Source organism: Mauremys reevesii, linkage group 2, assembly GCF_016161935.1.
Source record: "Mauremys reevesii isolate NIE-2019 linkage group 2, ASM1616193v1, whole genome shotgun sequence".
In the NCBI taxonomy this organism is placed as follows: domain Eukaryota; kingdom Metazoa; phylum Chordata; order Testudines; family Geoemydidae; genus Mauremys; species Mauremys reevesii.
The window spans coordinates 283,965,489-283,992,371 of record NC_052624.1 but is presented as its reverse complement, the minus strand read 5'-3'; the positions used below and the strand labels follow the sequence as shown (position 1 = coordinate 283,992,371).

Sequence of the window (26,883 nt, the reverse complement as noted above, 5' to 3'; positions counted from 1 at the left end):
GGAGTCAATGGGACAATTCCCGGCTGTGTAAATCAGCAGAGTTCCACTGGAGTCAATGGGCCAGATGCCCAGCTGATGCTGTAAATCAGCAGAGCTCCGTTGGAGTCAATGGAGCAACCAGATCCCCGGGTTGGTGTAAATCAGAAGAGCTCGTTGATCCATGATGCCAGATCCCCGCTGGTTGTAAATCAGAAGAGCTCCCATTGGCATCAATGGGCCAGATCCCTCGGCTGGTGTAAATGGGGCAGAGCTGCATTGGGTCAATGGGGCCAGATCCTCGGCTGGTGTAAATGGGCAGAGCTCTTTTTTTTTATTGGTCAATACGGGCCAGATCCCCGGCTGGTGACAAATGAGCAGAGCTCCATTGAAGCCAATGGAGTTGCTGCAGTTTAGCCCAGCCTGAACACTTGGCCCATGTTTTCCAGTCCTCAAGCTTACAAGGAAATGTCCAGGAATCCCATGTCCTAAGATGGACAGAGAAGTGGGACCCAATCCTGCAGAACTCCCAGGGGAGGCTAAAGGGAAATCCTCTCTCCCCAGGTCACTATTGCATCGCAGGCCAGAGCCCTTCACGGAGCTCAAACACCAGACTAGTGGCTCCCCCAAGTCTGCAGAATGGCTCCACCTAGGAGCTGCAGTGGGGAGGCACCTGCTCCGCTCAGCCCCATGATACCCCAGCCCCCAGCCGCTTTATCTTCGCCCACCATGCTGGGGGCCCTTTGTCGGTGGGCTGACCCCAAGCTCTTCGGGATTGACAGGGAGGAGAGATCCAGTAGTGGGGACAGCCGGGTAGTTCATCTCCTCTGGGACCACCCATTTCGTACTTAAGGCGTCCATGACCATGTTTTCCCTGGAGAACAGGTACGCCAGAAACTGAGGACAGAAGGAAAGCTGGTTAGAGCAACACAAGGCGTGTCAGGCTCCAGGACACCGAGGGTCACCAGGCAAAGGGGAGAGATGGGTGTGGGGCCAAAGCACTAACAGGAGTTGGGAAAGGAGAGAAGTTGGTGGAGAAGACCTGCCAGCAGCAGAGGACGAGCTGAGGAACACAGTCCAGTGAGTACAGCTAGAGATGGGCTTCAGACACAGGGTCTGGAATGTGACTTTTCCAAAATGTGAGGGGAGGGTTCTCTCTTTCAATACAACTGGCCTGTCTAAATAAGTTAACATGTAGTGCAATCACCTGTGGAATTCACTGCTGCACCTGCACACAGTCACCTGATGGAGGTGGATTTTGGAGCCAATCTGTAGCTGTGCCTTAAACAAGGATAATTCAAACTCTGATGCTTCAGGGCACAGAAATCACCTGGAAGGGTCAGGAAGGAATATCAATCCTCAAATGTGCAGCACTGTCCACTAGCCAGATGGGTGGTTTATTGCGCCCTTTAAGCCTCAGGCATTGGTCATCAATGGAGGCTGGGACAGCAGTCTATAAGCCCTGGTCTGATCTGGCATGGCCCATCCTAACCTCCAGTCTGAAGTGTACATTGTTATAAATATACCTACATCCGTGTGCACCAATTCAACAAACCCTAACTAATCTAGAGACTTTATCGCCCCAGGTGGGAGTCTGAGCTCCGCTGGTGGGCAGAGCTCATGGAGTTGCTAAGGAGATGGCTGAGGCAGGAGGATGGGCTGATCCAGGGTACATATTCCCTACCTCATCCAGCTGGAAGAAGGGTTCTGCCATGTCACTGAAGGGGTCCCTGAGGTAGCCACACATGTACTCCCACTGCCGATGTCATGGCCCAGGGCTCCTAGGCAGAGAGCGCAGGTGCAGCTTTAGGGGAACTGCACCGGGTTTGGAGGTGAAACCATGATGGGAATCTCATATCTGCAAGATCAAGAGCCTTCAGACAGATGGAAGCTGACTGGACTCAGGGCCCAGGAGACTCACGACCTCTAGCTATGCACAGGGAGCATATACTCCCCACCCCCACCCATCACTGTACCTCCAGACTGACCAGGCCTGTGATGGATTCTCCTTCGCAGCTCAGCATGAGCTGTTCTGATGGTTAATCACCCTGCTGTTAAAAACAGGCACCTTCTTTCTGGTCTGAATTTGTCAGGCTTCAGCTTCCCACCATCGTAGCTTTCTCTCTGCCACAGCTGGGCACACGCTGCCCTTCCCGGGAGACCACCATGGCCCCTTTATCCCATGGCCTCTCTGCTGAGACTGCCAGCAGAGGATGCCAGCTTCCGTGGTGTTGGGTCTCATGGTCTATCGGGAAGAGGAGAGAGATCCACCGGCTGGACAGCCATTGGATGAGCATGACTTTAGGTTACTAGCAGCCTGGGCTGGCTTTGAGGTAGCCAGACGCTCTCTCAGACCAGCGGCAGTCATGAGAATTTCTGCTATCATCCACTGCATGCCAAGCGGTGCCTGGCAGAAGGGCTCGCAGTCCCTCAGCTATGACAGGGTATTGGACGTGCGCCTTAGCGGATACCTTCTGGTCGTGCTGCAGGAACTTCTGGAAGTCGTACAGTGTAATCTGGCACAGCTCCGCCCGGTCAACGTTCCTGGGGAGGGGCAGGGAGCCGGTCAATGGGAGGGTGTGCAAGCCGGATATGCCAGTCTCCCCCCACCAAACGAGTCAGGCACTGAGTGTATCTCCCCCATACAGATACCTAGTCCCCTTAGTCCCTCCACTATTCCAGCTCTTCCCCCACATCCTCACAGCTTTTCCAATGAACCTGACTTGCACTCGCCTGCCCCTATTACTCCAGCTCAGGGCTCCCCTGACTCAGATCTGCTGATGCCCCTCAATCTCGACCTGCAGCCCCCCTGCTACCCCAGCTCTGGGCTCCCCACACACCTCTGCCAGTGCCCCTCAGTTCTAACCCGCAGCCCCCCCCACTACCCCAGCCCTGGGCTCCCCACACACAGCTCTGCCAGTGCCCCTCAGTTCTAACCTGCAGCCCCCCTGTTACCCCAGCCCTGGGCTCCCCACACACAGCTCTGCCAGTGCCCCTCAGTTCTAACCCGCAGCCCCCCCGCTACCCCAGCCCTGGGCTCCCCACACACAGCTCTGCCAGTGCCCCTCAGTTCTAACCCGCAGCCCCCCTGCTACCCCAGCCCTGGGCTCCCCACACAGCTCTGCCAGTGCCCCTCAGTACTAACCCGCAGCCCCGCTACCCCAGCCCTGGGCCCCCACACACAGCTCTGCCAGTGCCCCTCAGTTCTAACCCGCAGCCCCCCTGCTACCCCAGCCCTGGGCTTCCCACACACAGCTCTGCCAGTGCCCCTCAGTTCTAACCCGCAGCCCCCCCGGTATCCCAGCCCTGGGCTCCCCACACACAGCTCTGCCAGTGCCCCTCAGTTATAACCCGCAGCCCCCCCGGACCCCCGCCCTGGGCTACCCACACAGCTCTGCCAGTGCCCCTCAGTTCTAACCCAGCCCCGGTATCCCAGCCCTGGGCTCCCCACACACAGCTCTGCCAGTGCCCCTCAGTTCTAACCCGCAGCCCCCCGGTACCCCAGCCCTGGGCTCCCCACACACAGTGCTGGTGACATGCCCGAGTCTTGACCCACAGCTACCTCCCCAGACGCTGATCTCAGTGACAGCATTAACCCGAGCACCCCAGTCATTGCCCTGGAGTCATTCTGGTTTAATCACTGTGTCCGAGAGTAGAGTCCTGCCCGTTCTTTGGGGATCTAATAGGGTCAGAGTCATGTACCAGCCCATTGTGTCCCGGGCTCAGCTTCACTGTCCCCATCTCTGGGAGCAGGGACAAGCAGAGTGTGGTGCCCAGTGGTCCCCTCTGTGTGCGCGGTGGGAGCAGACTTGTGAAGAGACCTCTTGGCTCTGAGTCTCGTTCTCACACACACACAGTGAGCCAGGCTGACCAGCAGGCCGGTGCCCCACCCGCTCGGGCTGATCTGGGGGATCTTTGGTACTCACCGCAAGGGGAAGGAGAGCTCCAGCTGCTCGATGACCTGGAATGCAAAGGGGGGACACGGGCAGGTTAGCCAGCGGAGAAGGTGCCACCTGCAGGCTGGATGGGGACTGGAGGAGGCCCAGGGGGCCTTTGTCTAGAGTCTTGGAAAGCATCAGGCACAAGGCATCTCAGGGCCTGTGGCAGGAATCTGAGCTGCCCCTGGGACCTGCTGCACTGGCAGCAGCCTCCCCTCACTGACTCACTCTAGATGGTCTTCCCCATCTCCTGTCCCTACAACAAAGCCCCCCACTCAGCCAGTTCTGGGGCTCTCCTGTGGCATGCCAAGTACATTTAGAGTGCTGGAGAAATGTCCATTAATAGTGACGTGGCAGCACCATGACCCCACTCTGGCCTTCCTTTCCCATCCCGGGGCTGGGCCCAGCTGCAGGGTCACCCCAGGCTAGGCAGAGTCACCGAGGGCCCCAACTTCTACCGATTTCTGAGCATCGAACATTAGATTTTTGTAGAAGTGAGTGAAGTGGGTGAAGGCCATGTCGCTCCTGGCTTCCACTTCCTGTCGGGAGGAAGGAGAGAGACAGAACCTGGTGAGAATGGAACGGGAGGCAGCAGACCCCAGGGCTGAAGGATCTAGGAAGACTTCAAGCCCTGGTGCAGAAGATGGGGAACAAAGGCCTCTGGCTGGAAAGCATTGGCTCCAGCGGGATTCCCATGCTGTACCGCTCCAGCTGGGGGCAGCTTGAGTCAAGTCCGTGGGCCATGCGGAGCCCAGGAGATCTACAATGTGGCCTGCAGCAACTGGCCGGGCAGTCCTGGGGATTCCAGGTCCCAGGATGCAGTGCTACATTCTGAGCCAATATTGTAATCCTGCCTCATGTCTAGAGATGGGCTGGCCGGATTATTTGGAGGAGGTTGGAATCGTTGGATGGGAATGAGCAGCAAATGTGATTGGCCAGCTCTAGGAATGGACTACGATCCTGTGTTTTCCTGTAACTGTCCCTTAGTAACAGGGAGTGCAGGAGGAAGGTACAGATAATCCAGTACAGGCCAGGAGCAGAGGGGCTTCCAGAGAGACCACTTGCCCAGGCGGCATCAGCTGCCTGTTAATGTTAATTGACTGAAGACACCCCTCAAACACATAGCAAAGGAAAGGGAACATAAGAGAACATAAGAATGGCCACACTGGGTCAGACCAAAGGTCCATCTAGCCCAGTGTCCTGTCTCTGACAGTGGCCAATGCCAGGTGCCCCAGAGGGAATGAACAGAACAGGGAATCATCAAGTGATCCATCCCCTGTCGCCCATTCCCAGCTTCTGGCAAACAGAGACTCGGGAATGGGCAGGAGATAACCCTTAGAGGAAAAGCCAATGGGACTGAATGGAGCAGGAGACCCTTTCTCTTGGCTTCACTGCCCATCCTATAGAATTCTATAGCTGGGGGAAGTCCCTGTTCAATTCTATAGGGCAGCTCAACACCTCCCTCCCCACAGGAAGGGTCGATTCTATAGGACTTCAGAGTTGGTTCTGGTTGGTTCTACAAATCTCTACTGGCTTCCCCCCCATCCCATTCTAGAGGCCTTGTCTATAAAGGATGGGTCAGAAAAGGAGAGATAAAGGGGGGGAGGAGGAGACCGCGGGAGTGTTCTTACCACAAGCTTGTCCCGCAGGAACCTCATATTGGGCACCCGGTAGTTCACCTGGGGCAGCATGGCCTTCAGATCCTTCACCGTGATACTGCAAGACACACAAAGCAGGAGCCAGGCCTCAGAGCGGGACATGTGGGAGCCCTGCCTCTCATGCAGGCTCAGGGCCTCCAGCTGGCCCCATGGGCTTGGGGCCTTGAGCAATTTCACTCTCGCCCTTCTCCCAGATGAATCTTCAGGAGAGCAAGGGCCTGTTTCCATGAGAAAGAAGAGGTCAGGGGCAGGCACTCCAGCCCCCATGGCTCCAGAGCTGCCAGGCATTCGCTGGAGCCCCATAGGTGGTTCATTCAACCTGTGTCTCCCCCAGGGAACTGAACTCTCAGTTCACTGAACAGGGGCTGGCCTCCAGACTGAGCTCGCCCTCAGGAGGTTCCAAAATCGAATCACTTCTGTCTGTGCAACTCCCTAGTGTGGACACACGGAAATGGTGTGGTTTGAGTGGCTGCAGCTCGTGTCACTTAGCCTGGCTGGTACGGAACAGGGTTTGTTCCTGAGCTAGCTGAACACGTGCAGAGCAGATATTGCGTTCAGGGATAGTTCGTTTATTCCAAATAAACAAAGGTGAGCCACTGTAAGAGGTGAAGTTCTAGGCACTGGGAACGCCCAGGTCAGACAGACTGGTCTGAGCAAACCTAGGATCTCCCATTGCTCATTTTAAAATCTGAGTTACTTAATCTCCTCCTACGAAGGCGGGACTAAGAGGTATTTGTACTAGAATGACACCATCTACTGGGGACGGAGAGGAGAGCAGTTCAGAAACCTGAGAACTAAGACTGATACCTGGAAAGCAGGTCTGGCGGACGGACCAGTTGGGAAGACATTCAACCTCTGTCTGATTTTTGGGCCACACAGTTATTTTGCATAGTCCTCTTAAAAATACCAGCAGCCAGAGGGGTCCTTGCTGCGTACTTGCCGTGAGGACTGTAGCCACAGAATCATAGAAGATTAGGGTTGGAAGAGACCTCAGGGGGATCTAGTCTAACCCCCTGCTCAAAGCAGGACCAACCCCAACTAAATCATCCCAGCCAGGACTTTGTCAAGTCGGGCCTTAAAAACCTCTAAGAATGGAGATTCCACCACCACCCTAGGTAACCCATTCCAGTGTTTCACCACCCTCCTAGTGAAACAGTTTTTCTTAATATCCAGCCTAGACCTCCCCCACTGCAAGCTGAGACCATTACTCCTTGTTCTGTCATCTCCCACTACTGAGAACAGCCGAGCACCATCCTCTTTGGAACGCCTTCAGGTAGTTGAAGGCTGCTATCAAAACCCCGCTCACTCTTCTCTTCTGCAGACTAAATAACCCCAGTGCCCTCAGCCTCTCGTCGTAAGTCATGTGCCCCAGCCCCCGATCATTTTTGTTGCCCTCCGCTGGACTCTCTCCAATTTGTCCTCATCCCTTCTGTAGTGGGGGGACCAAAACTGGACACAGTACTCCAGATGTGGCCTCACCAGTGCCGAATAGAGGGGAATAATCACTTCCTCGATCTGCTGGCAATGCTCCTACTAATGCAGCCCAATATGCTGTTAGCTTTCTTGGCAACAAGGGCACACTGCTGACTCATATCCAGCTTCTCATCCACTGTAATCTTCAGGTCCTTTGCTGCAGAACTGCTGCTTAGCCAGTTGGTCCCCAGCCTGTAGCAGTGCATGGGATTCTTCAGTCCTAAGTGCAGGACTCAGCACTTGTTCTTGTTGAACCTAATCAGATTTCTTTTGGCCCAATCCTCCAATTTGTCTAGGTTACTCTGTATCCTATCCCTACCCTCCAGCATATCTACCTCTCCCCACAGCTTAGTGTCATCTGTGAACTTGCTGAGGGTGCAATCTATCCCATTGTCCAGATCATTAATAAAGATGTTGAACAAAATATAGGGGGGAGGGATAGCTCAGTAGTTTAAGCATTGGCCTGCTAAACCCAGGGTTGTGAGTTCAGTCCTTGAGGGGCCACTTAGGGATCTGGGGCAAAATGAGTACTTAGTCCTGCTAGTGAAGGCAGGGGCTGGACTCAATGACCTTCAAGGTCCCTTCAAGCTCTATGAGATAGGTATATCTCAATGTATCTAGGACCAACCACAGGGGCACTCCACTTGATACCAGCTGCCAACTAGACATGGAGCCATTGATCACTACCCAATGATCTAGCCAGCTTTCTGTCCATTCATCCAATCCATACCTTTTTTACTTGCTGGCAAGAATACTGTGGGAGGCCATATCAAAAGCTTTGCTAAAGTCAAGATATATCACATCCACCACTTTCCCATAGCCACAGAGCCAGTTATCTCATCATAGAAGGCAATCAGGTTGGTCAGGCATGACTTGCCCTTGGTGAATCCATGTTGACTGTTCCTCATCACCTTCCTCTACTCCAAGTGCTTCAAAATGGATTCCTTGAGGACCTGCTCCATGATTTTTTCCAGGGACTGCAGTGAGGCTGACCAGTCTGTAGTTCCCTGGGTTCTCCTTCTTCCCTTTTTTAAAGATGGGCACTATATTTGCCTTTTTCCAATTGTCTGGGACCTCCCAATCGCCACGAGTTTTCAAAGATAATGGCCAAGGGCTCTGCAATCACATCAGTCAACTCCTCAGCACCCTCGGACGCAGTGCATCCAGTTCCATGGATTTGTGTATGTCCAGCATTTCTAAATAGTCCTTAACCTGTTCTTTCTCCACAGAGAGCTGCTCACCACCTCCCAATACTGTGCTGCTCAGCCAGCTCTCCTGGACTCCTTTCCCCCTCATATTAGCCTCCCAAGGGATCCTGCCCATCAGTTCCCTGAGGGAGTCAAAGTCTACTTTTCTGAAGTGCAGAGTCCATATTCTGCTGCTCTCCTTTATTCCTTTTCTCAGGAGCTGGAACTCAACCATCTCATGGTCACTGCTGCCCAGGTTGCCACTCACTTCTACTTCCCCTACCAATTCTCCCCTGTTTGTGAGCAGCAGGTCAAGAGGAGCATGGCCCCTAGTTGGTCCCTCCAGCACTTGCACCAGGAAGTTGTCCCCAACACTCTCCAAAAACTTCCTGGATTGTCTGTTCACTGCTGTATTGCTCTCCCAGCAGTTGTCAGGGTAATTGAAGTCCCCCAGGAGAACCAGGGCCTGTGATCTGAAAGCCTCGTCCACCTCATCCTCCTGGTCTGGTGGTCTATAGCAGACGCCCACCATGACATCATGCCATGAGAGTGCCCTTCTCTGAAAGATTAACCTGTATGTGACTTCAGCAAAAGAACCCCACGTCAGCAAACCTTTGGTGATGGTGGGGCCAGATCCCCAGCCGGTGTAAATCAAGGCAGCTCCACTGACTTCATACAGTCCCACCCTCATGGTTACGTGTGCGGTGTGTATTTGTTTGCAGAACACGAAGGGAAGTCGGCCCGCCAGTCCTTCCAATCCCAGACCTTGCTGGGGATTCGGCTTGGAAGAGGTGTGCAGAATCTAGCATGCTATTGTGTTTGTTCTTCACTGGCATTCGGTCGTGCCTCTGGGGTCTAGTTAGGGGCTGAATGATTGCAAGAGCTGATGTTTACGCCTGATTCCCATCCCTAAATGTTGGAAATCCAGTGAACAGACCAGGCCCTGGGTTAATCTGGCCCAGTAAACAGTCCTCGGGGCGTTAAACTCACTAAATATCATCATCAACACTCGGGCAGCCACCAAGCTATTTGGGTTTCAGCAGAACCCAAATGCCCAGCCCTAGGGTTTGGCTTGAATCTAGTTACCCAAATCAGACAGCAGGTGGCAGCATGTTCTATTCCACTCCTGCTCCCCTCTCCCCGTCTGCACTTGCTAACCTAGTCTACAGCTGCTCAGTGTGTTCTCTGGGATTTGAGGGAAGGCCCTGGGTGCAGTTTAGTAGCATGTGCTCTGATCTACACCAGAAAGGGTTTCCTGGTATAGCTACACCAGCAAACCATCCTAGTGCAGACGCAACTTATAACAGCAAAGACTTCTTCCCAGTAGAGATTATCCCAGATCCCTGAACAAAATAACCTGTCCCAGCAAAGGGATTCTTTTTTGTGGATATAATTGTGTCTACACTGGGGCTGTTGTTGCTGCAGCTGTGGCAGTTAGGGGTGTGATTTTTTCACACTTCTCATTAAGAGAGCTAGGCCAGCCAAACTTTTCCAAGTAGACCGGGCCTGAGATGCCAAGAACCACGTCACTTGATTCCGTGCTGGATGGGCCACGAGCCGTGACTTGGAGCGGCCCCTGGAAGGCTGGTACTGGTATGCGACATCAGCGAAGGAAGGCAGGCAGGAAAAGCTCAGCCGAGTTGCAGAGATGTGGGTCCTGAACCTGAGACGTGCCGAGTGCCATCCCCGCACGGGGACTCCGATCGGAGGTGTGGGTGCTCTGAGAGTTCAGAGACCAATCACTGACCGGGATACGGGTGCTCAGCACCGCTCAGGATCAGACCGTTAGCATTGCTTTGCTTTCCTTCAGCTGGCCTCACTGAATTTAACGTGATCAGCTTCAACTGCCTTCAGCTCCACGGCCAGGCTCTGCAGCTGCGCCAGAGCGCTGTGCTTGGGAAAGCAACGTCGAGCGGTGTAGGGTGGGGCTAGCACAGGGGGACTCCTGCTGCGTCTCAGAGACTCAGCGGCGCACCATCCCGGCAGGCCTCCCAGGATCCCTGCCGTGTTATTAATACAGCTCTCATCTGGCACTTTGATCACGCTGTGCAATCCGCAATGGTGTACAAATTCCACCCCGTCAAGCTGGGTTGCGGTGTAAGCCCATCGCTGGAGTACCAGAGTGCTTTGTAGGACAATCGCAGCGGGATAACAAAACATGCCTAATCAAATCATCTCAGTGGGATTCTGCCCAGTGCCTGGTGCAGAGAGGCGTCCCTGGAGACTCCCGCAGGGCCGTCCCTTGGGGATAGTCCAGAAGGCCTTTCTCCCTCACTGTGCTTCTGTTTCAGACTTGAATATAGCACTCAGGGCCCCAGGGGACACACCCATGTTTTTGTAAAGCCGATTGCTCCTTCCACACTAGCCCCACTTCCTGTCCCATCTCCCATCATTTCCTGCCCAGGCCCCCTCCTCTTCCTGGATGGAACCCCTCAGTTCCTGTCCGATGTCCTGTTTACACAGAGCTGGCATACGGCAGGGCCAAGAGCTCATCCTTGGCGGCTGCTGGGCCCCACCCCAGCAGCCGTGCCTCATTAGCTAGCTGGACAGAAAGGAACCAAAATGCTGATTAAACAAAAAATGTTAAATCCAGTTTTCTTTCCTCCTCCCCCCCCAACTCCGCACAGCTTCTCAAAGAGACACTGTCTGATTTCCACCTTCTCCGTTCAGTCCTGTTTGGCTCCAGATTCCTTGAGAGCCTGTTGCAGTGGGATCCTGGCCCTAGCCGCGGCTCTGACAATGGGATCAAATTTTCCCCCTGCTTAAAGCCACAATATCTTAGAACCTGAGCCTGCCTAACAACCAGCCCTCATCCCGCTGCCTTCACATGCTCCAAGCTCCCAGTCAAGCCCGTGGGAGGTCGGACAGCACAAGGGCTGCAGGATCAGGGCTGTCGCTGCTTTATCTGCCAGTCTGCGGGGACAGGGTGATGGGGAAGGAGCGGCAGGGCTGTGTGGTGGCAGACAGCTGGAAGGCTGGGCAAGGTCTCATTTCCCCAGCCACCATGAAATGTTTGTCTCCTCTTCCCATCCTCTGAACAGCTCAAGCATTTCTCAGCGCCCAAAGGGGGTTTACCAGCCTCAGGCTCTATCAGGCCAGTTCCCCACATCCTGTGCAGACCGCCTCCAGTGGCTGCCACAGGAAGTGTGGCAAAGCTGAGCGAGGGCAGATAGTCTCTGCAGTGACACCTGCTAGGATGAAAACGCCGAGGGTCATCAACCCTCCTTTCGTCTCTGCCTGCCCGCCTCACTCACCTGCCTTCTCTCGTCCTGTCCATCAAGTCAAACTGTTTCCGCAGCCACCTAGTGAGAGGATTGAGAAGTGGATCAGCCTGGAGCCGAGGGGTCCCAGCAGCGACATAGCTAGGAGCGCGGTGCAGTTATCACACATGCTGGGGTGATGGGGTCCAGCCTCTTCAGGAGGAGATTACACCTCAGGAAGGCATTTCATCCCCTCATCAGCACCCCAGCCAGCTCTGGGGCCCGCAATCAATCGGTGCTCTCCAGGATTACTGGCCACCCCAAAATGGGGACGAAGGAAAACCAAACTAGCGATCCTGTCTGCCCTTCACTTCTCCTGGTCCCACCTCACTCTGCAGTGCCCAGGGGTGGCTCGGCTCTCCTGGCCCACCCAGCCCTGCTCTGGAGTGATGGGGCAGAGGGGTCCCCAGCCCCCGAACAGCCCAGCTCCCTGCCCATACCTTTCAACCTGCAGCGGCGTCTGGGCTTTCTGAGTGTCCGTCACCAGCCAGTTCAGGCCCGTCATCCACACGTTGACGTCTTCCTCACAGAAGGCTGAGGAGGGAGGAGAGCAGAGTCCAGCCGTGGGAAGAGCGGGGCTAAGGGACGTTCCCTCTCCGCACTTACATGAGAAACGTAGCTGGGCTGCAATGGTCTGCTCCGGGGCTGACCTCTCCCCACAGCTCAGGGCTACTGAGACTGAGGGATCTGGCTGCTCCTCATCTCTAGCTGAGGTTAGACGATGCACCGAGATGATGCCCTTCTTCGTACAGATAAGAGCACCCTTAGCCAACTGGCTAACCCCTACAGGTGCCGACTTTTATTTTTCATGGTGGGTGCTCCACCCCCATGCTGCCCCGAGGCCCCACCCCCTCTCTGCCCTCTCCCCGAGGCCCCACCCTCACTCCGCCTCGTCCTGCCCCCACTCCGCCCCCTCCCCCAGGTCCCTCGCCCACCGGCCTCTTGCTGCTTTCCGCCCTCCCCCTAGCGCCTCCCAAACAGTTGGGGCTGGTGGGTGCTGAGCACCCATTATTTTTTTCCCATGGGTGTTTAGAGTCCCAGAGCACCCCCCAGAGTTGGCGCCTGTGCCAATGGGCCAAATTCACCCAGACTGTGGCATTCCATCAGGGATGGCCATCACGTCTGGGTGGGGGTGCTTGTCAGGGAGGAGGGATGCTGGGAGAAGGGACTATTGGGGGGAGATGGTGACAACCTGACCTGTCATGTCCCTGCTAAGAGGTTCCATGGCCCTCTTCTCCAGCTCGTGTGTCCACGTCCTGTTTTCCACCACAGCTGATTCCCACCCTCTCCCTTAAACCAGGACATAGCTAGGGTGGGTGGGAAAGTTAGTGAGGCCACCTCATCCATGAAACCCTAATGGCCCTAGGAAGAAGTGGAGGAGGGAAAGAATCAAGATTAGACCCTCCCCGCCTGTCGTCACCCTCTGTCACCCAGTACTGACCAGCAACACTGAGTGTCCGGAGCCTGAAATCCTGTCCATACAGGATGATGAAACACATGGTGGAGTCCAGTTTCCGAGCATCTTCTGGATATCGTTCAAAATCCCGGGAATTCTTCCCTGGGCGGATCTCTTTTATCTCCCGAATGTCAACTAGAGAAGAAAGAGAGGGACACGTGACCCTTTCCCAGAAGCCAGTCCTCATTTTAACTCTTCCATGCCCAGAGCCTTGGCTGCTGTCATGCAGTGTAGTAATTAATAATGACATATTCCGACAGTACCTTTTAGCTGGATTGTGTGCATGAAAATAACTTCAGGCCTCACTGAAATGCAGTCACCTCTGGGGTGGAACACAGCTGCTTAACTGCATGCAGCAGCTTCAGACAGGAAGTGAGGAAGAATCATGTTTCCAACCAAACGCTTGGGAGGAATTTGGGGAGGCAGAATGCATCCAGTCAGGGATACCATTTCTACTCTTGTGAAAAGTGCCATGTGATCGGTTATAACCCCAAGCAGCCAGGACTGCAAGTTTATCTGCACAGTGCCCCCTAGCATGTCACTGGGACTTTGGGGTCTATGCCATCCCAGAGGGAAGCCTGTCGGAGCATGACCACTTTCTGTAAGATAGAGGTTTTCCTTGTGGGTCAGCTGTGCAAGTAGGTCTGCAGTGGAGCTCTGCAGCATCGCTTATGTATTGTGAGCCTTGGAAGGATTCTGGTTTTACTGGTGAATGTTGATTTCCCTGCACACAAACAAACCAACAACAAATCTTTCCACTGATAATAGCTGAAATTGACAGCTAGGCAAAGTAGGAAAAATGCTGCTTGAGAACTTATTAAGAGTTTGCTTTTAGGGGATTTGCTTGGTATGCTTTGACGTAACGCAGCCAGTTTGTGTGTGAACGATTGTACAACTTTAACTTTTTGAATCTCAGTCATGAACTAATTATTGTCTGACCTCCGCTATTGTCTGACCCATCCCGATAATTTCCCCCACTGTGAAAAGGTATATCGATACACCTAAAACAATGCTTAAAAACCCTTCCTTTTTGTCGTTGTAAAAAATTAAATTGATAAACATTTTTTAAATGCTTAAAAATGAATATTATCCATCAAAAGTACATATTAAAACATCGAATTCTGCCAAGCCTAGGCATCGTAACTGTGAATGTAAACTAACGAGAGAGCAGAGGGCACGGCCCAGCACTCAGATGCAACCTTACAACAAACCAGCAGTAAAATGGCTTCATGTTTGCAACGGGGCTGCAATTCAAAGACTAGAAAGTTATTTTAAAGCGTGCTGGGCAAAGGCCTGGTAACTTTATTTCGGCAAAGCTCTCTCTGAGGGCTGTGGGAGTTTTGCCTGAGTAAAGACTGAGGGGGAATTTCACCCTTGGGCGGGGGCCCAGAACAAAGCCTAGTTAAGTCTTGCTTAAGTCCATACCCCGTTAGGGCTGGAGAAGGAGTTAAGCGGTGCCCTGCTGCACGAGGCTGCCTTTCATTCGGCGAGAGAGGACATGTCACTGTCCTCCAGATGTGTATTTTTAACAGCTAAGCCACTGTGTATGACCGGCCTCTCCTGCATGGTGGGATTCTCGAATGGCGGAAGCCACAAGAATGGAGCTTGCAGATCAACCAGCGTCATTGCTGGTGAAGCTGCATGGCAGGCAGACTTGTCTCTGCCATGGAGGAGCCCATGGGTGTGTGACAGAGCCCTGCCCATCTCGATATTGCACTCAAAGGGTCCTGTCACTGTGGGGTCTCTGCCAAAGCTAAGCACTAGCTGGTTCTCATGGGTATTGTGGGGTGTTTGTACAGGAAACCATTTTAGAGTCATGTAACATGTAGACCAGAGGTGGGCAAACTATGGCCCATGGGCCACATCCGGCCCGGGGGATCATCCTGCCCAGCCCCTGAGCCCCTGGCTCCTCCCCCGCAGCTACGCCGCTCAGGGCTGCCCAGAGGATTCAGGGGGCCTGTGGTCTTCGGCGGTGGGGGGCCCCCGCTTTGGTGGTAATTCAGCGGTGGGGGGTCCTTCTGCTCCGGGACCCGCCACCGAAGTGCCCCAAAGACCCGCGGCGGGGACCCCCCACCGCCGAATTGCCGACGGAGACCTGGAGCAGAAGAAGCTCCAGGGGCCTCGAAAAACTCTCATGGGGGCCCCTGCAGGGCCCGGGGCAAATTGCCCCACTTGCTTTGCCCCCCCCCCCCCCCCGGCGGCCCTGACGCCGCTGCGTGGGCAGCGCTCTGGGCGGCGGGATTGCGCACTCCTGCCGAGCAGAGCGGCAGCGTGTCTGGCTCCGGCCGGGTGGTGCGGCTGCCAGACATGCTGCTCTGAGTGGCATGGTAAGGGGGCCAGGGCCGGGCCCAGGGCGTTGGATAAGGGGCAGGGTGTCCTGGGGGGCAGTCAGGGGACAGAGAACGGTTGAATGGGGTGGAGGTTCGGGGGGGGGTGTCAAGGGACAGGGAGCAGGGGGCGGTTGGATAGGCGAGGGGTCCCAGGGGCCTGTCAGGGGCGGGGTGTGGATAGGGTCAGGGACAGGAACAGGGGTGGGATAGGCGTGGGGTCCCAGGGGCCTGTCAGGGGGCAGGAGTGTGGATGGGGTCGGGGCAGTCAGGGGACTGAGAGCAGGGAGGTTGGCTAGGGGGTGTGGTCCCGGGGGGCAGTTAGCAGCAGGGGTCCCAGGAGGGGGCAGTTAGGGGACTGGGAGCAGGGAGGTTGGGTAGGGGTGTGGTCCCAGGGGCAGTTAGCAGCGGGGGTCCTGGGAGAGGGCAGTTAGGGGACAAGGAGCGGGGGTGGATGGGTCGGCGGTTCTGAGGGGGCAGTCAGGGGTGGGAAGTGGGAGGGGTCGGATAGGGGGTGGGGACCAGGCTGTTTGTGGAGGCACAGCATTCCCTACCCGGCCCTCCATACAGTTTTGTAACCCCCATGTGGCCCTTGGGCCAAAAAGTTTGCCCGCCCCTGATGTAGACTATCGTGCTCCAAAACTGCTGGAGGTAAAACACGCCGTCCCAGGCGGGACGAGTCTCAGAGCTGAGTCAGTGAACACAGCATAATCCACCAGCCCTGGGTCAGGTGCAGGCTGGAGCATTCAGCCGGACTCTGAATCGGGGACTTCAGGGGTGAACCGAAGTTAACAATCGCCCTGATTATGAAACGAGACAAAAGTCTGGGGCTGCGTCAGAGGAGAAAGGGCACAAGATGTTCTCCATTACGGAAGCGGCTCTGCCCGCAGGAAAGGCGGAGCCCAGAGCGCAGGACTGGGCAAACGCTGCAGGGACTGACCATTGCGTGAGAATCCCCTTATCAGATGGGAAAGGAACCGGTTAATAAGTACGGGCTCTAGACTGTTTTATATTTTTATCTGTCACCATATGTTGCCAAATTCTTATCAGGGGCAACAGAAGCTCCCTAAAAGTGTGGGGGGGCACCAGTGTCTGAACCATGGCCCCACCCCACGCTGCCCCTTCCCCCAAGGCCCCTCCTGCTGCTCCTTCCCTCCAAGGCCCCTAACGCCACCTCTTCCCCAAGACCCCACCTCCACTGGCTCCGCTCCGCCTCTCCCCTGTTGCTTGCTCTTATGCCCGGGAAAAGTGGGAGGGCATAGCCCCCTGGTCCCCCGGTCCAGCACCCCTGATCCTTATACCTGCTTTTATTTAAATCTTTATCTCAAGCTCGGGCAAACAAACTTCACTTTGGTTTTACTACAGACACGTCTAAGTGCCTTATGCTAAGGAGCATGTTGAACTGAGGTGACCCCAGGAACGAGGGGGGCGGGTGCTGCTTCCCCAGAGGCAGCAGCTCATTGGGCAGTGTGGGTGTCCAGAAGCCACGGGACTGGGCACTCGAGTGTAACCAAGCGGGGTGTGTACATTGCTAGGCTGTACTGGGGAAGAGTGGGGCTTGTGTTGCCAGCAGCCGGCTCCTTCCCCTGGTGGGCGTCGACCGGGCTCCCTCCCGCGGTAAGCGGGTGGTGGCGATTCACCCCGGACACCTCGATTCACCCCCATAAATGTCACAGGCATCTCGGATGGAGGGGAAAGCGAGCTAGTGCTTTACCAACCTCCTCACAGGGAACGAGAGGGAGGCCGCCCTGCTCCACTCCCAGGCCCACTCTGGAGCATGGACAAGATCACCAGACCCCTGCCCATCTTTCCATCTCTTTCCCGGGGTGGGGTCCCCAATGCAAGGGCAGGTCTCCAGCCACTCCGAGCCCGTCAGCCGCTGAGCTGCGGCCGCTGGGTGCCTTCCACAGGGACCGACTGGCATGGCCAGAAGACAGGAGGAGGCAGGGCTGAGAGCAGGGGCTGGGAAATAAATTCAAAGCCTGATCCAGGGCAGGGTGCAGCCAGCTGGGAAGTCAGAAGTGAATCCTGGGCTCCCTGGGAGTGGGGTGGGAGCCTTTCTGCCATGGCTTTACCACACGCCTCCTGGCCATACCATGGAGAAGGGCTCTGATCGGCTGGGCAGAGCGCCAGGCAGGGGTTACGGAAACCCGCGGCCAGTCTCCACCATACGCACATGCACCTGCTCACCCCCCGCCAGGCAAAACAGCCTGGGAGTGGGGGAGGGGCACCGGGCGAGGGGCAGGAGCCAGAATGGGTGAGACACTGCACAGGGGACTGGGCTGAGGTGGGGTCACACTGGGAACAGGGGTAGGAGTCCCGGAGAGCTGATTGCTTCCTGCCCTGCACCTCTGGTCCCCATTCACACCTGGGCTGAGGGGGGTGAAAAACTACAGATCTGACTGGCACTCACGCTGCCCAGTGTGAATGAGACCCAGGGCGCGAGACAGACAGGACTGAAGCCCAGGACCATGGGTAGAGGGCAGAGGAGTTTTGGGCCCCGTGCAGGGAACTGGGTCCTGTGGTACTGGACAGATGTGATCCTATTTCTGTTAGTCTAATCCCTGACAAACGAATCACTGCTGAGAGAGCTCTGTGAGGCTGATATGGGCATCCCGTGTTGGGGGATGTGATGGGGCAGGCTGACAGGGGGTGCAGGTTCCCCTGTGCTGGGGGATGGGACGGAGAATGCTGGCAGGAGTGTGGGCACTGGGCACCCCTGTGCCGGGGGATGGGACGGAGGACGCTGGCAGGGGTGTTGGCACTGGGCGCCCCTGTGCTAGGGGGATGGGACGGAGGAGGCTGATGGCGGTGCGGGCATTGGGCACCCCCGCTGCAGGTACCAGGAAGGAAGATGCCAGCCTCGGAGCGAGGGCAGCTCCTCCCAGCTCCATTGGCACTGGTGTCTTTCTCTGGCTGGTAAACAGCTCCCAGAGGTCAGGCCTCCTTTGCTAGCAGTCGGGTTACCCTGGTAACACCAGAATGCTGTCAGGAAACTGACAACGTCACCCGCGTCGGCTGCCAAGTCTGATGCTGGCAGCACAGCCGAGGCGAGGAAATCTCCCAGCAGGTCTGGAGGGGCACGGGGTCCGCGGGGGCTGCACAGAGAGGGGAACCGGGCATCTCAGGCTGGGCTGGACAGAGCAGCTCCCTAGGCCCCCCATGGAGATGCAGAGGTTTTCCCTGCGCAGAATGCATGGGGCTCTGTCTGGGCTGGGTAACCTGTGCCCACAGGTTAGACCCCTGCTTAGCTCTCCTGAAGGCATGCCAGGGTGTCAGCAGGGCTTACAGGGCTGGGGTGAGCTGTAGAAGCCGTTCTCTCTGACAAGGCCAACATCCCCTTCCCTGCGATCCAGTCTGCTTCCCTCTCCCTGGATTGAGTGTCTGATCCCTGTCGCCAACCGCCTGTGAAATAACTTCCTCCGGTGCCCCCACTCTGCTTTCCCACGCTCCTGGCAGCGACACCTTGCCATGACGTCCCACTCCTGTCAGGCAGGTGCCCCACAAGCAGTGTCTGAGTGGGGACTGCAGGAATCCAGAGGCTCAGGCAGTGGCTAAGAGAGCGGGGCGTGTGTATGTGGGGGACATCCCCCCAACCTCCTGCCCTCTGCAGCCTCCATTCCTAGCTCTCTAGATGGCCCCTCCCTACAGACCTCAGAAGATCCCTCAGGGAGGTGGGGATGGGGTGAAATCAGGGAGCTCTGGGAGGGAAGGATATCCTGGGGAATCCCCCTCCCCTTGGCATTCTGACATCTGCGGGAACGGAGAGCCCCCTTGTGAGGTCTCGAATGGAAAATCGGTTTTCCACTGACACTGTTGATCAGCACCGGCAGAGGATCCAGCCATGCCTCTGCAAGGAAACAGGTTAGAAGCTTCTTTCACAAAGGGAAAGTGCGGGTCTCCAGCAGCCCTGTGACAGGCTTCATCACGCAATCTAATTCTAGTAGCTCCTGAAACTGGACTTTGACCCACTGACTGTTGGCTGTGGGCACTAAATCCCACCAACAGTAGGGACTGGATCTCTCTCCTGCCATCTGAGTTTGTGCTACACGCTGGCAAAATGAATTGGGAGAATCTGGGAATTGCGTTTACTGCCTTCGTGCTCAGAGACTCGTAATTCAGGAAGCCCTGGTCTCAGTCGCTTCAAATTGTGCACAACAACTCTACTGTGAGCCCAGCCCTCACCTGTCAGCTTTGAGGTCAATAGATTTTTTCCGTAGATTTTAGAGGTGGGAAGGCAAAACTGTCTTTATATCATGGAAACTCAGTTGCAGCCTTAATCATGGAGTGACTGTTGTTGCTCCCTAGTACACAGGGATCTCTTCGCCCACTGCTGAAATGCAGCCAGCTCTGGAGTGGAGACCAGCAATTACCGAGCAACGCACAGGAACACAACGCAACGGTTTAGGACACGAAGGGAAGGAGAATCCCATACGCAATAGGAACTGCACCGAAGTCGGCGGAATGTTGTTACCTGAGTTGGTTTGTGCCCAGGACACCCAGCTTAGCACTTCCAGCTGCTGGCAGAAAGTGCCAGGGGATCTTTAATGGCCACCTTTCCTCTGAAAGGCACCACCTGACACCGGGGTCATCACTGACTCGAAGAAGAGAGCGCCCCCTACTGAGTCACCCACCCCAATCCCTGCAGCACAGCACTCCTAGTACTGACTGATGGGGGAGAGAGCCCCCTCGTGCATCACCCTCACCCCTTCCTGCAATGCAGCACCCCCTGACACTGCGCTATCTTCACTGTTTACTGAGTCACCGACACCACTTCCTGCACATATAGGAATTTCACAGGGTGCAGCCTTCCCTTCCCTCTGCCTCCACCCGCCCCCTTATCTCCACATAGGTCACCTTTGAACAGGAAGTCACTCTCTCTCTCTCTCTGCTAATCAGTTTCACTTAGGATGACAACAGATGAGGTAAGCAGCAGTGTGGGAGCAGATAGCCCTGCGTAATTTGTCCATGCCGTGGCCTGTCCTGTGGTGGGACTGGGGGGGATTCTCAACTTCCCCATCGGCATGTGACGTTCATCTCGATATCTCTGATTTACCCCATCTGTTTCCTCTCCTCTGCCTTATCCAGCCCTCTCCGTCTTTCCCTGTCCCCCTTGTTCTCACTCCTTTCCTCTCTCTTTGCATATTTCTCATGGTTATTTGTCCACGTCTAGCCAGGGCAGGGGAAAAGTGCTGCATTCACACACTTGAGGCATGAAGTCTCGTGCTTATCTGCAGAGCAGGTACAGCGCACCCAGTGGCAAAGCCAGGTCACCCCCCCGCCCCCCGCTCTGCATCCCCGCCCTGCCTCAATGGACCAACTCAAGGGCTGAGGGGGAAGTTCAAGTCTCCATGCTCCAGTCAAGTCTTGGCCCGTGGATGAGGTTGCTAAGAAAGGAGCTGACGAGTGCCAGCGGAGGTAGTGGGTTTTGCAATGTGTGTGCTTAGAATGGACCGAGACCAGCCAAACTCAGTTCATACAGGACAGGAAACAGCCAACACTGCTGGCAACAACTTTCACCATGGGTTGACTCCAAACTGGTGACCTAGAGGTAGAAGGCTCCATGTCCCTTTACAGCCCACAGGATATTCAGATCCACCCTAGCTTTCCCTGCTTTGTTTTTCAGATCTACCCCCCACGTACCCAAGGAATCCATCCCATAACCCTCTTCACACTGTTGTCCCACATACCAGCCATCCCCTTCCAGCGCAGGAGGAGCGGGTAGGACTTCCTATGGAGCTCCTCAAAGTTGCTCGTTAATTGGCCAGAGGAGTCAACATCTTTCTGAGATCCCCAGACTGGGAGTGGTATCCCGGCTAGGCCACATCCTTCCCCTCGATATTATGACAGTCTGGCTACATGGACACTGGAGCTGGCATTTCCAGCGTGGCTAGACACAAAAGTAGGCACTTGGGTAGACACTAAAATTAGCCACGGCTGCATGGGCAGCGGGACAGGCTAGCTGCTGCGAGTATACAAGGTTTCAGACGGGGCGGGGCCCATGCAGCTGCAGTGACGTTGATAATTTTTAGCAACTTCTACCTGAGCTGGAAATGCCACCTCCAGCTTCGACGGAACCATATTCCAGGCCATTCCAGGCCCCGTCACTGGCTCAGAGCTATAGAGGGAGTTAGTGACAGAGCTGGGATCAGAACTGCAGTTCCTGGCTGGTGGGATAACAGGGCAGCACACAGAAATGCAAGGCAGCACCCGTCCCCCTGTTCTGTGGAATAGGAGCTGACAGCAGAGTCAGAAATGAATTCTGCAGCTTTTCCTCTCCGAGGAGACACCCAGACAGCCCATTTCCCCAACTCTATTCTGGGATGGTTCAGGAAACAAGTGAACACAAACAAAGAGCAAGGCTTAGGGGAAAGGACTGGCTTGGCGAAGGAGGGTGTAGAAACACACAGCACAGCACATATGGAATCTGGTCAGTTATTAAAAGAACTGAAACCAACCCTTCCTCCCCCGTGATTTCTCCTGGGGGAGGGAGAGACAAAAGACCCCCAGGGGACAGATATTAGTCATGTTGTGCAATGCACTTCTGGAAGGCCCTCAAAGGCTCTGTAATGTAAGAACCGGAACAGACTAGGCCGGAATAGAGTAGGATTGATCGATGAACTCAGGACTGGGAGAAAGGAAGGCCTTCGATGCTGAGGGGGAAAGATCCCTCACTGCCCTTCCGGCTGTATGGACTAGGAAAGAAACACCCCTCAACCTCAAGTGACCCTGGCCCAGAAAGAACAATGAAGAAAATACAGAAAATGTGCTGCCTCTGAGGAATGATCAGGTCTAACTAGAATGTGGTCCGGAGTTACTCTATGGTAGATCGGTGGCTCTGTAAATCACCTCGCACACCCCTCAGCATGCCCAAAGGAGGACTTCATAGTCTTTAGGGCCCGAGGCCTGCCCCCAAATCCCCTGGCACTCCCCATTCAGAGCTCTCTTTCTCCCCAGTGCTGTAACGGCACCTTGGCCATGTGACTCTCTGATTCTTTTCTGGGTCTTGCAGAGCGACATGCCCTCACATGAGGCAGGGAGTTCCACGGTGGCTTGAGAACGTGCCTCCTTTCATCCTAGCTGCCGAGTTCTTGTAATGCTGGGACGGGGAAAATAGAGGCCTCCAACTGGCCTTCTCGGCACTGTGCACTTTCATAACAGCACAACTCATAGCTCGTCTTCTTTGCCTGCTCTTGCTAAAGAGGAGTGCTCCTCTGGGCCAATCTGAGCTCATCTTTTAATTGAAGACGTCTGCCCAAAGGTGGCAATTTAAAACCCCCGAGCCCTAACCACAGGGTGTTTCTCTCTCAGTGCACTCTTATTATCCTCTCTATATAAAGACACAGACCGTGGGTCAGTAGGGTGGGGTTTCCGTGCTGGGTTCTTTCTCAGCGTTTCAGAGACAGCATTTCCAGCTGTTACTTACGCAGAACTGGTTCAATGGGCACCTCGTGGTGTGCCAGCCCAGGGTGGGTGCAGCCAGTAAGGGGCACTGATCGGTGCCGTAGTGGTTGCACAAAGGCACGCGTTGGAAATCCTGCGCTCTAGGGACCCCTGTGTGCATGAAGCCCAGGCGCTGTTCTACCCTTCATTGTGTCTGGGGCCAGTGGTTACGAAAGATTGGTCTTTCGTGATTATACGTTCTATTCTATTTGCCACAGGCCATGTCCAGGCACTCTAAACAGAGCAGGAATACTAGAGACGGGGTCAGAGCCCAGCACTGTCCCCAGCGGATTGCCAGCATTACAGACCAGGGCTGGCCTTATGGGTGGGCAATTGCCCAGGGCGCTGTGGTCGGGGGGGTGTCAGTGCTTAATTTGTGCTGGGCCTGCCAGGGCTCTAGGCTTGGCAGTTCATAGCCCCTGCACTTCTAGGATGCCGGCCGCCCAGCTCTGAAGGCAGCAGCGCAGAAGTGAGGGTGTCACGGTATAGTATTGCCACCCTCACTTCTGCACTGCTGCTGGCAGCGGCGCTGCCTTCAGAGCTGGGCTCCTGACCAGCAACCGCCAGTCTCCAGCCGCCATGGTCAAGAGGGGCGGGCCTGGGTACAAGTCTGTGGAAGGGAGCTCAGGGAAAAGTGTGGGGAGGCAGCAGGGCCTGGGGGCAGTGGGGAGCCCGGGGAGGCAGAAGGGGCTGGGGTAATGGAGGGTGGATGGGGAGGCGGCGGGGTCCGGGGCACCAAAATACAAGTTTGCCCAGGATGCCATTTTCCCTAAGGCCAGCCCTGTTACAGACACCGTGACTTTCACTGACCTTACGGGCATGGCAGTGCTAATAATCTCCTGAAAACCTACTCCTCGAGGCCAGCCATTGGCTACAGCAGATCGACCACAGCTCCCCTGGCTGTAAATCACCCTTCTTCCATTGAAAGGAGATCAGAAGCTCTTCGGGGCTGAGGCCACGTCTAACGATGGGTTTGTAAAGCGCTGTCCAACCTGGTGGCTGGCTACGAGAGTGAGGACAGAGAAGGACAGGCTTGTGGATCAGGCACTGGAACTCCAGCAATCTAGGTTCAACTCCCTGCCTTGCCACAGACTCGCTGTGTGACCATAAGAGTGTCACTTAATCTCCCAGTGCCTCAGTTCCCCATCTGACATCCCACAGATGCTGTTGGGCCAGCAGCATGACTGCATGTGGATTTGGCCACCGGGGAGGGGATTTACATGGGAAGGCTGAAGAATTAAATCTTTTTGGCTTGGCCAAATGAACACAAAGGGGATGGTGCTAACCACCTAGGAGAACAAGGTCCTGGACATGAAGCGAGCAAGTGTTCCAGATGGCCCAAGTGAGAGAACTGAATTAACCACAGTAAAATTTCACTTGGGTAGCAGGGAATGTTTTCTAGCAGTGAGATCTATTAAGCCAGTGGATCTCAAACTGTGGGCCTCAGAGCATTTGCTGATGGCCTGTAGAAAGCTGGCTGGTCCCCTGATGCTGGTTCCTCCTGCTTGTTTCCAGCTGCTACATCATAGTCCAGAAAGCTAAAAATGTTACTTTCCCATCAGCGTTTGCTGCGGTTGCCACAGGGATGGTGGGCGACTGAGAGTGGGAGGAGAGGTGGTTTCCAGGATCATGAATGGGAGATGAAATGTCCTCATAATTGTGAATGGAAGGGGGGCTGCCCAGGAGGGAATCTCTCTATTAAGCTGTGGCCCACCTGCTGGAAAGGTTCGCGAACCCCTGTGGTAGACACGGGACGAGGCTGCCAAGGAAGGGGCAAAAGTCCCGCTGTTTGAGGAACTGAAGACTAGACTGGACAGGCAGCCGACTGGACCAAATGGGTCTTCGCTCTCTCACGTCTATGAATCTGGGCTATTGCTGGCGTAGGGGCTGGTGTGGCTTACGGCTGCTGCCCTGAATGGCAAAATCTTGTAACTTCCACTCTCCTCCTCCAGTGTCTCTTCACAGTTCTCCCGCTGCCCTGCTCGGGGCCTTGCCTTCTAGCAGGGGAGAAGGTGCAGCCCTGGGGCACAGGAAGAGAGGTCAGCGGCGGTGGGTGACATTCTGACAAGGGAGGGCGAGAGACCATAGGGGAAGAAAGCCCCCTCTCCTGGACACTGACTGCATCTCAGGGTGCTTCCCAGAGGGGCCAGCCGGCATGGTGATGAACCTCGGAAGAGCTCTCAGGATGTGTGATAACTGCCACAGGAGGAAAACAACTTGGGGGCCCTTTGTCCGGCAAAGCCTGCTATTAACGAGAAACAATCAGCGCTACGTGGAAAGAGACAGCCAGCGCGGGGTTATTGTGCTGCAGGAGCGAGCAGGAAATGGGTCATTTCCCGGGGAATTTCCAGCAATGTTCCAGCTGGGTTTGTGACACAGTGGCAGGGATGGGGTTGGGGGTAGCTGGAGTGGGCAGGGGGCCAGGCCTGGGAGGGGTCCAGAATGGACTTCTCTACGTGCCACTGTGTTAGTTATCCAGACCCACAGCTTCCCAGCATCACGTGGGGGTATTCCTGTGTCCGCAGGGGTGTTTGTGTGTGGGTCTGACTGGGTCCGTGCCTTTGTGTGTGTGTACCTCCCTAACTGGGAGCGTGCCTGTGTGCATCTGCGGGTTTATATGTATGTGTCTGGAGAGAGAAGAGAAAATCCTGAGCCCTGTAGTGCCCACGGGCAGCACCTGTATATGAGAGTGGACGTAGAGACCAAGCAGGCTTCCCACAAGTCGTCAGTCCAGCCCCTTCAGCCTCCCCAAACAGCCAGGCATGGCCCTGCCCACACTCCGCCCCCACGGCCCTGCTTTGGCGGTGCCACTGGGCGCCAGGGGCTGGGGCCACGCCGCCCGCCTTCCCAGGACTGAGAAGGCTGCAGCGGCACCGCACACTCTCCCTCCCGGCACTCTGTGGCTGGGGGGCCTGCGGGCAATAGCCAGCCAGCCTAGAGGGGCTGTGGGTTCCAGTACACGTGGAAGGGGCGGGGCCTTGGGCAGAAGGGGCGAGGCTGGGGGCTAGCCTCCCCCAGCCAGAGGTTTCAAACACCGCCCATGCCCTTCAGCTGAGCCATTCAGAGGTCCTTGCTCTAGATCTGAGGTGGCCAAGCTGCATCTTGTGAGCCACATGCGGATCTTTTACAGTTAAAGTGCGGCTTGTGGATCCCTCCATGCTCCCTGCATTCTCCATCTACCAGACCGGGGTGGGGGAAAGCTCCGGACTTCTGTCCTGCGATGGGGTGGTGCCAGAGACAACTGGTGCCTGCTGAGAGTGGGGGGCACAATTCAAAGGTTTGCCCCCCACAGCAGCTTGAGTCACACACACCCAGGCACACACACCCCCTCTTGCCCTCAGAGGCCCCTCCCTGCAGCTCCCAGGTGTTAGTTCTGCCTGGAGAAGGAGTGGCAAACAGCTGGGAGCTGCAGGGATCCGCGGGGAGAGGCAGCAGCAAAAGCAGCGGCTCTCCCTGCAATTCCCAGTTGTCTGCTGCTGCCTCTCCCCAGGGCCACAGCTTCCAGCTTGACAGCTCCGGCAGCTGCTATACAGAGAGGGGGCCTGGCAGCATCATGTGAGAGCGCGGGGCCAGCAAACCCTGGCAAAAAATTGGGGGGGGCACATGAGATGTCACCTCCAGCTTCTTCCCAGCAGGGAGAGGGGGCTAGGGGCTTTTGCAGGAGCGGGGCTAAAACCCTGAGCCCTGGCAGGTACCTCCCACAGGGCTGAAGCCCCAAGCCCCGGCAGGTGCGCCCTGGTTCTCGAACGTCTGAAGATTGTCAGATGCCGTTCGGACGATCAGTACGTTTGGCCACCCCTGCTCTATATAGTCACGTTGGGTCATTCTGGGCTGTCCCAGCTTGTCTGTTCTACGGAGGAATGGGTCACTGGGAAGAAGGACAACTCTTAAGCTGGTTCTTCCGACATCTGGAGACCAGCACAAATAAACACAAGGTGGGAGGGGGAATTGGAACCTCCTCTAAGGGAGAGGAGACAGTGGCCCATCCAGCAGTTTAGTCATCATGCGCCTGGTCTGGTGGGGAGAGGATCAGTGAATCACACATGGCAGATGTTAGTCATGTTGCTTAATGCATGACTGGAAAGCATCAGATCCGAGACAACCTCTGCAAAGGGAGGAGAAGGAGCGTCTCAGTGAAAATAGTAACAGATGGCAGATAATCAAA

General features: G+C 55.6%; 1 protein-coding gene across 1 annotated transcript in view; it reads right to left on the bottom strand.

Moving 5' to 3' along the window:
• Nucleotides 1-690: 690 nt before the first annotated feature.
• The window catches only part of LOC120397342 (1-phosphatidylinositol 4,5-bisphosphate phosphodiesterase gamma-1-like), a 54,684-nt gene continuing 28,491 nt past the window's right edge, over nucleotides 691-26,883 (bottom strand). The window contains exons 5-13 of the mRNA XM_039523035.1: nucleotides 12,934-13,083; nucleotides 11,933-12,026; nucleotides 11,487-11,534; nucleotides 5,546-5,630; nucleotides 4,373-4,453; nucleotides 3,903-3,937; nucleotides 2,448-2,520; nucleotides 1,728-1,757; nucleotides 691-873 (exon numbers count right to left, since the gene is read on the bottom strand). Coding sequence (XP_039378969.1) covers nucleotides 691-873; nucleotides 1,728-1,757; nucleotides 2,448-2,520; nucleotides 3,903-3,937; nucleotides 4,373-4,453; nucleotides 5,546-5,630; nucleotides 11,487-11,534; nucleotides 11,933-12,026; nucleotides 12,934-13,083 — 779 coding nt within the window. The remainder of the gene's footprint in view (nucleotides 874-1,727; nucleotides 1,758-2,447; nucleotides 2,521-3,902; nucleotides 3,938-4,372; nucleotides 4,454-5,545; nucleotides 5,631-11,486; nucleotides 11,535-11,932; nucleotides 12,027-12,933; nucleotides 13,084-26,883) is intronic.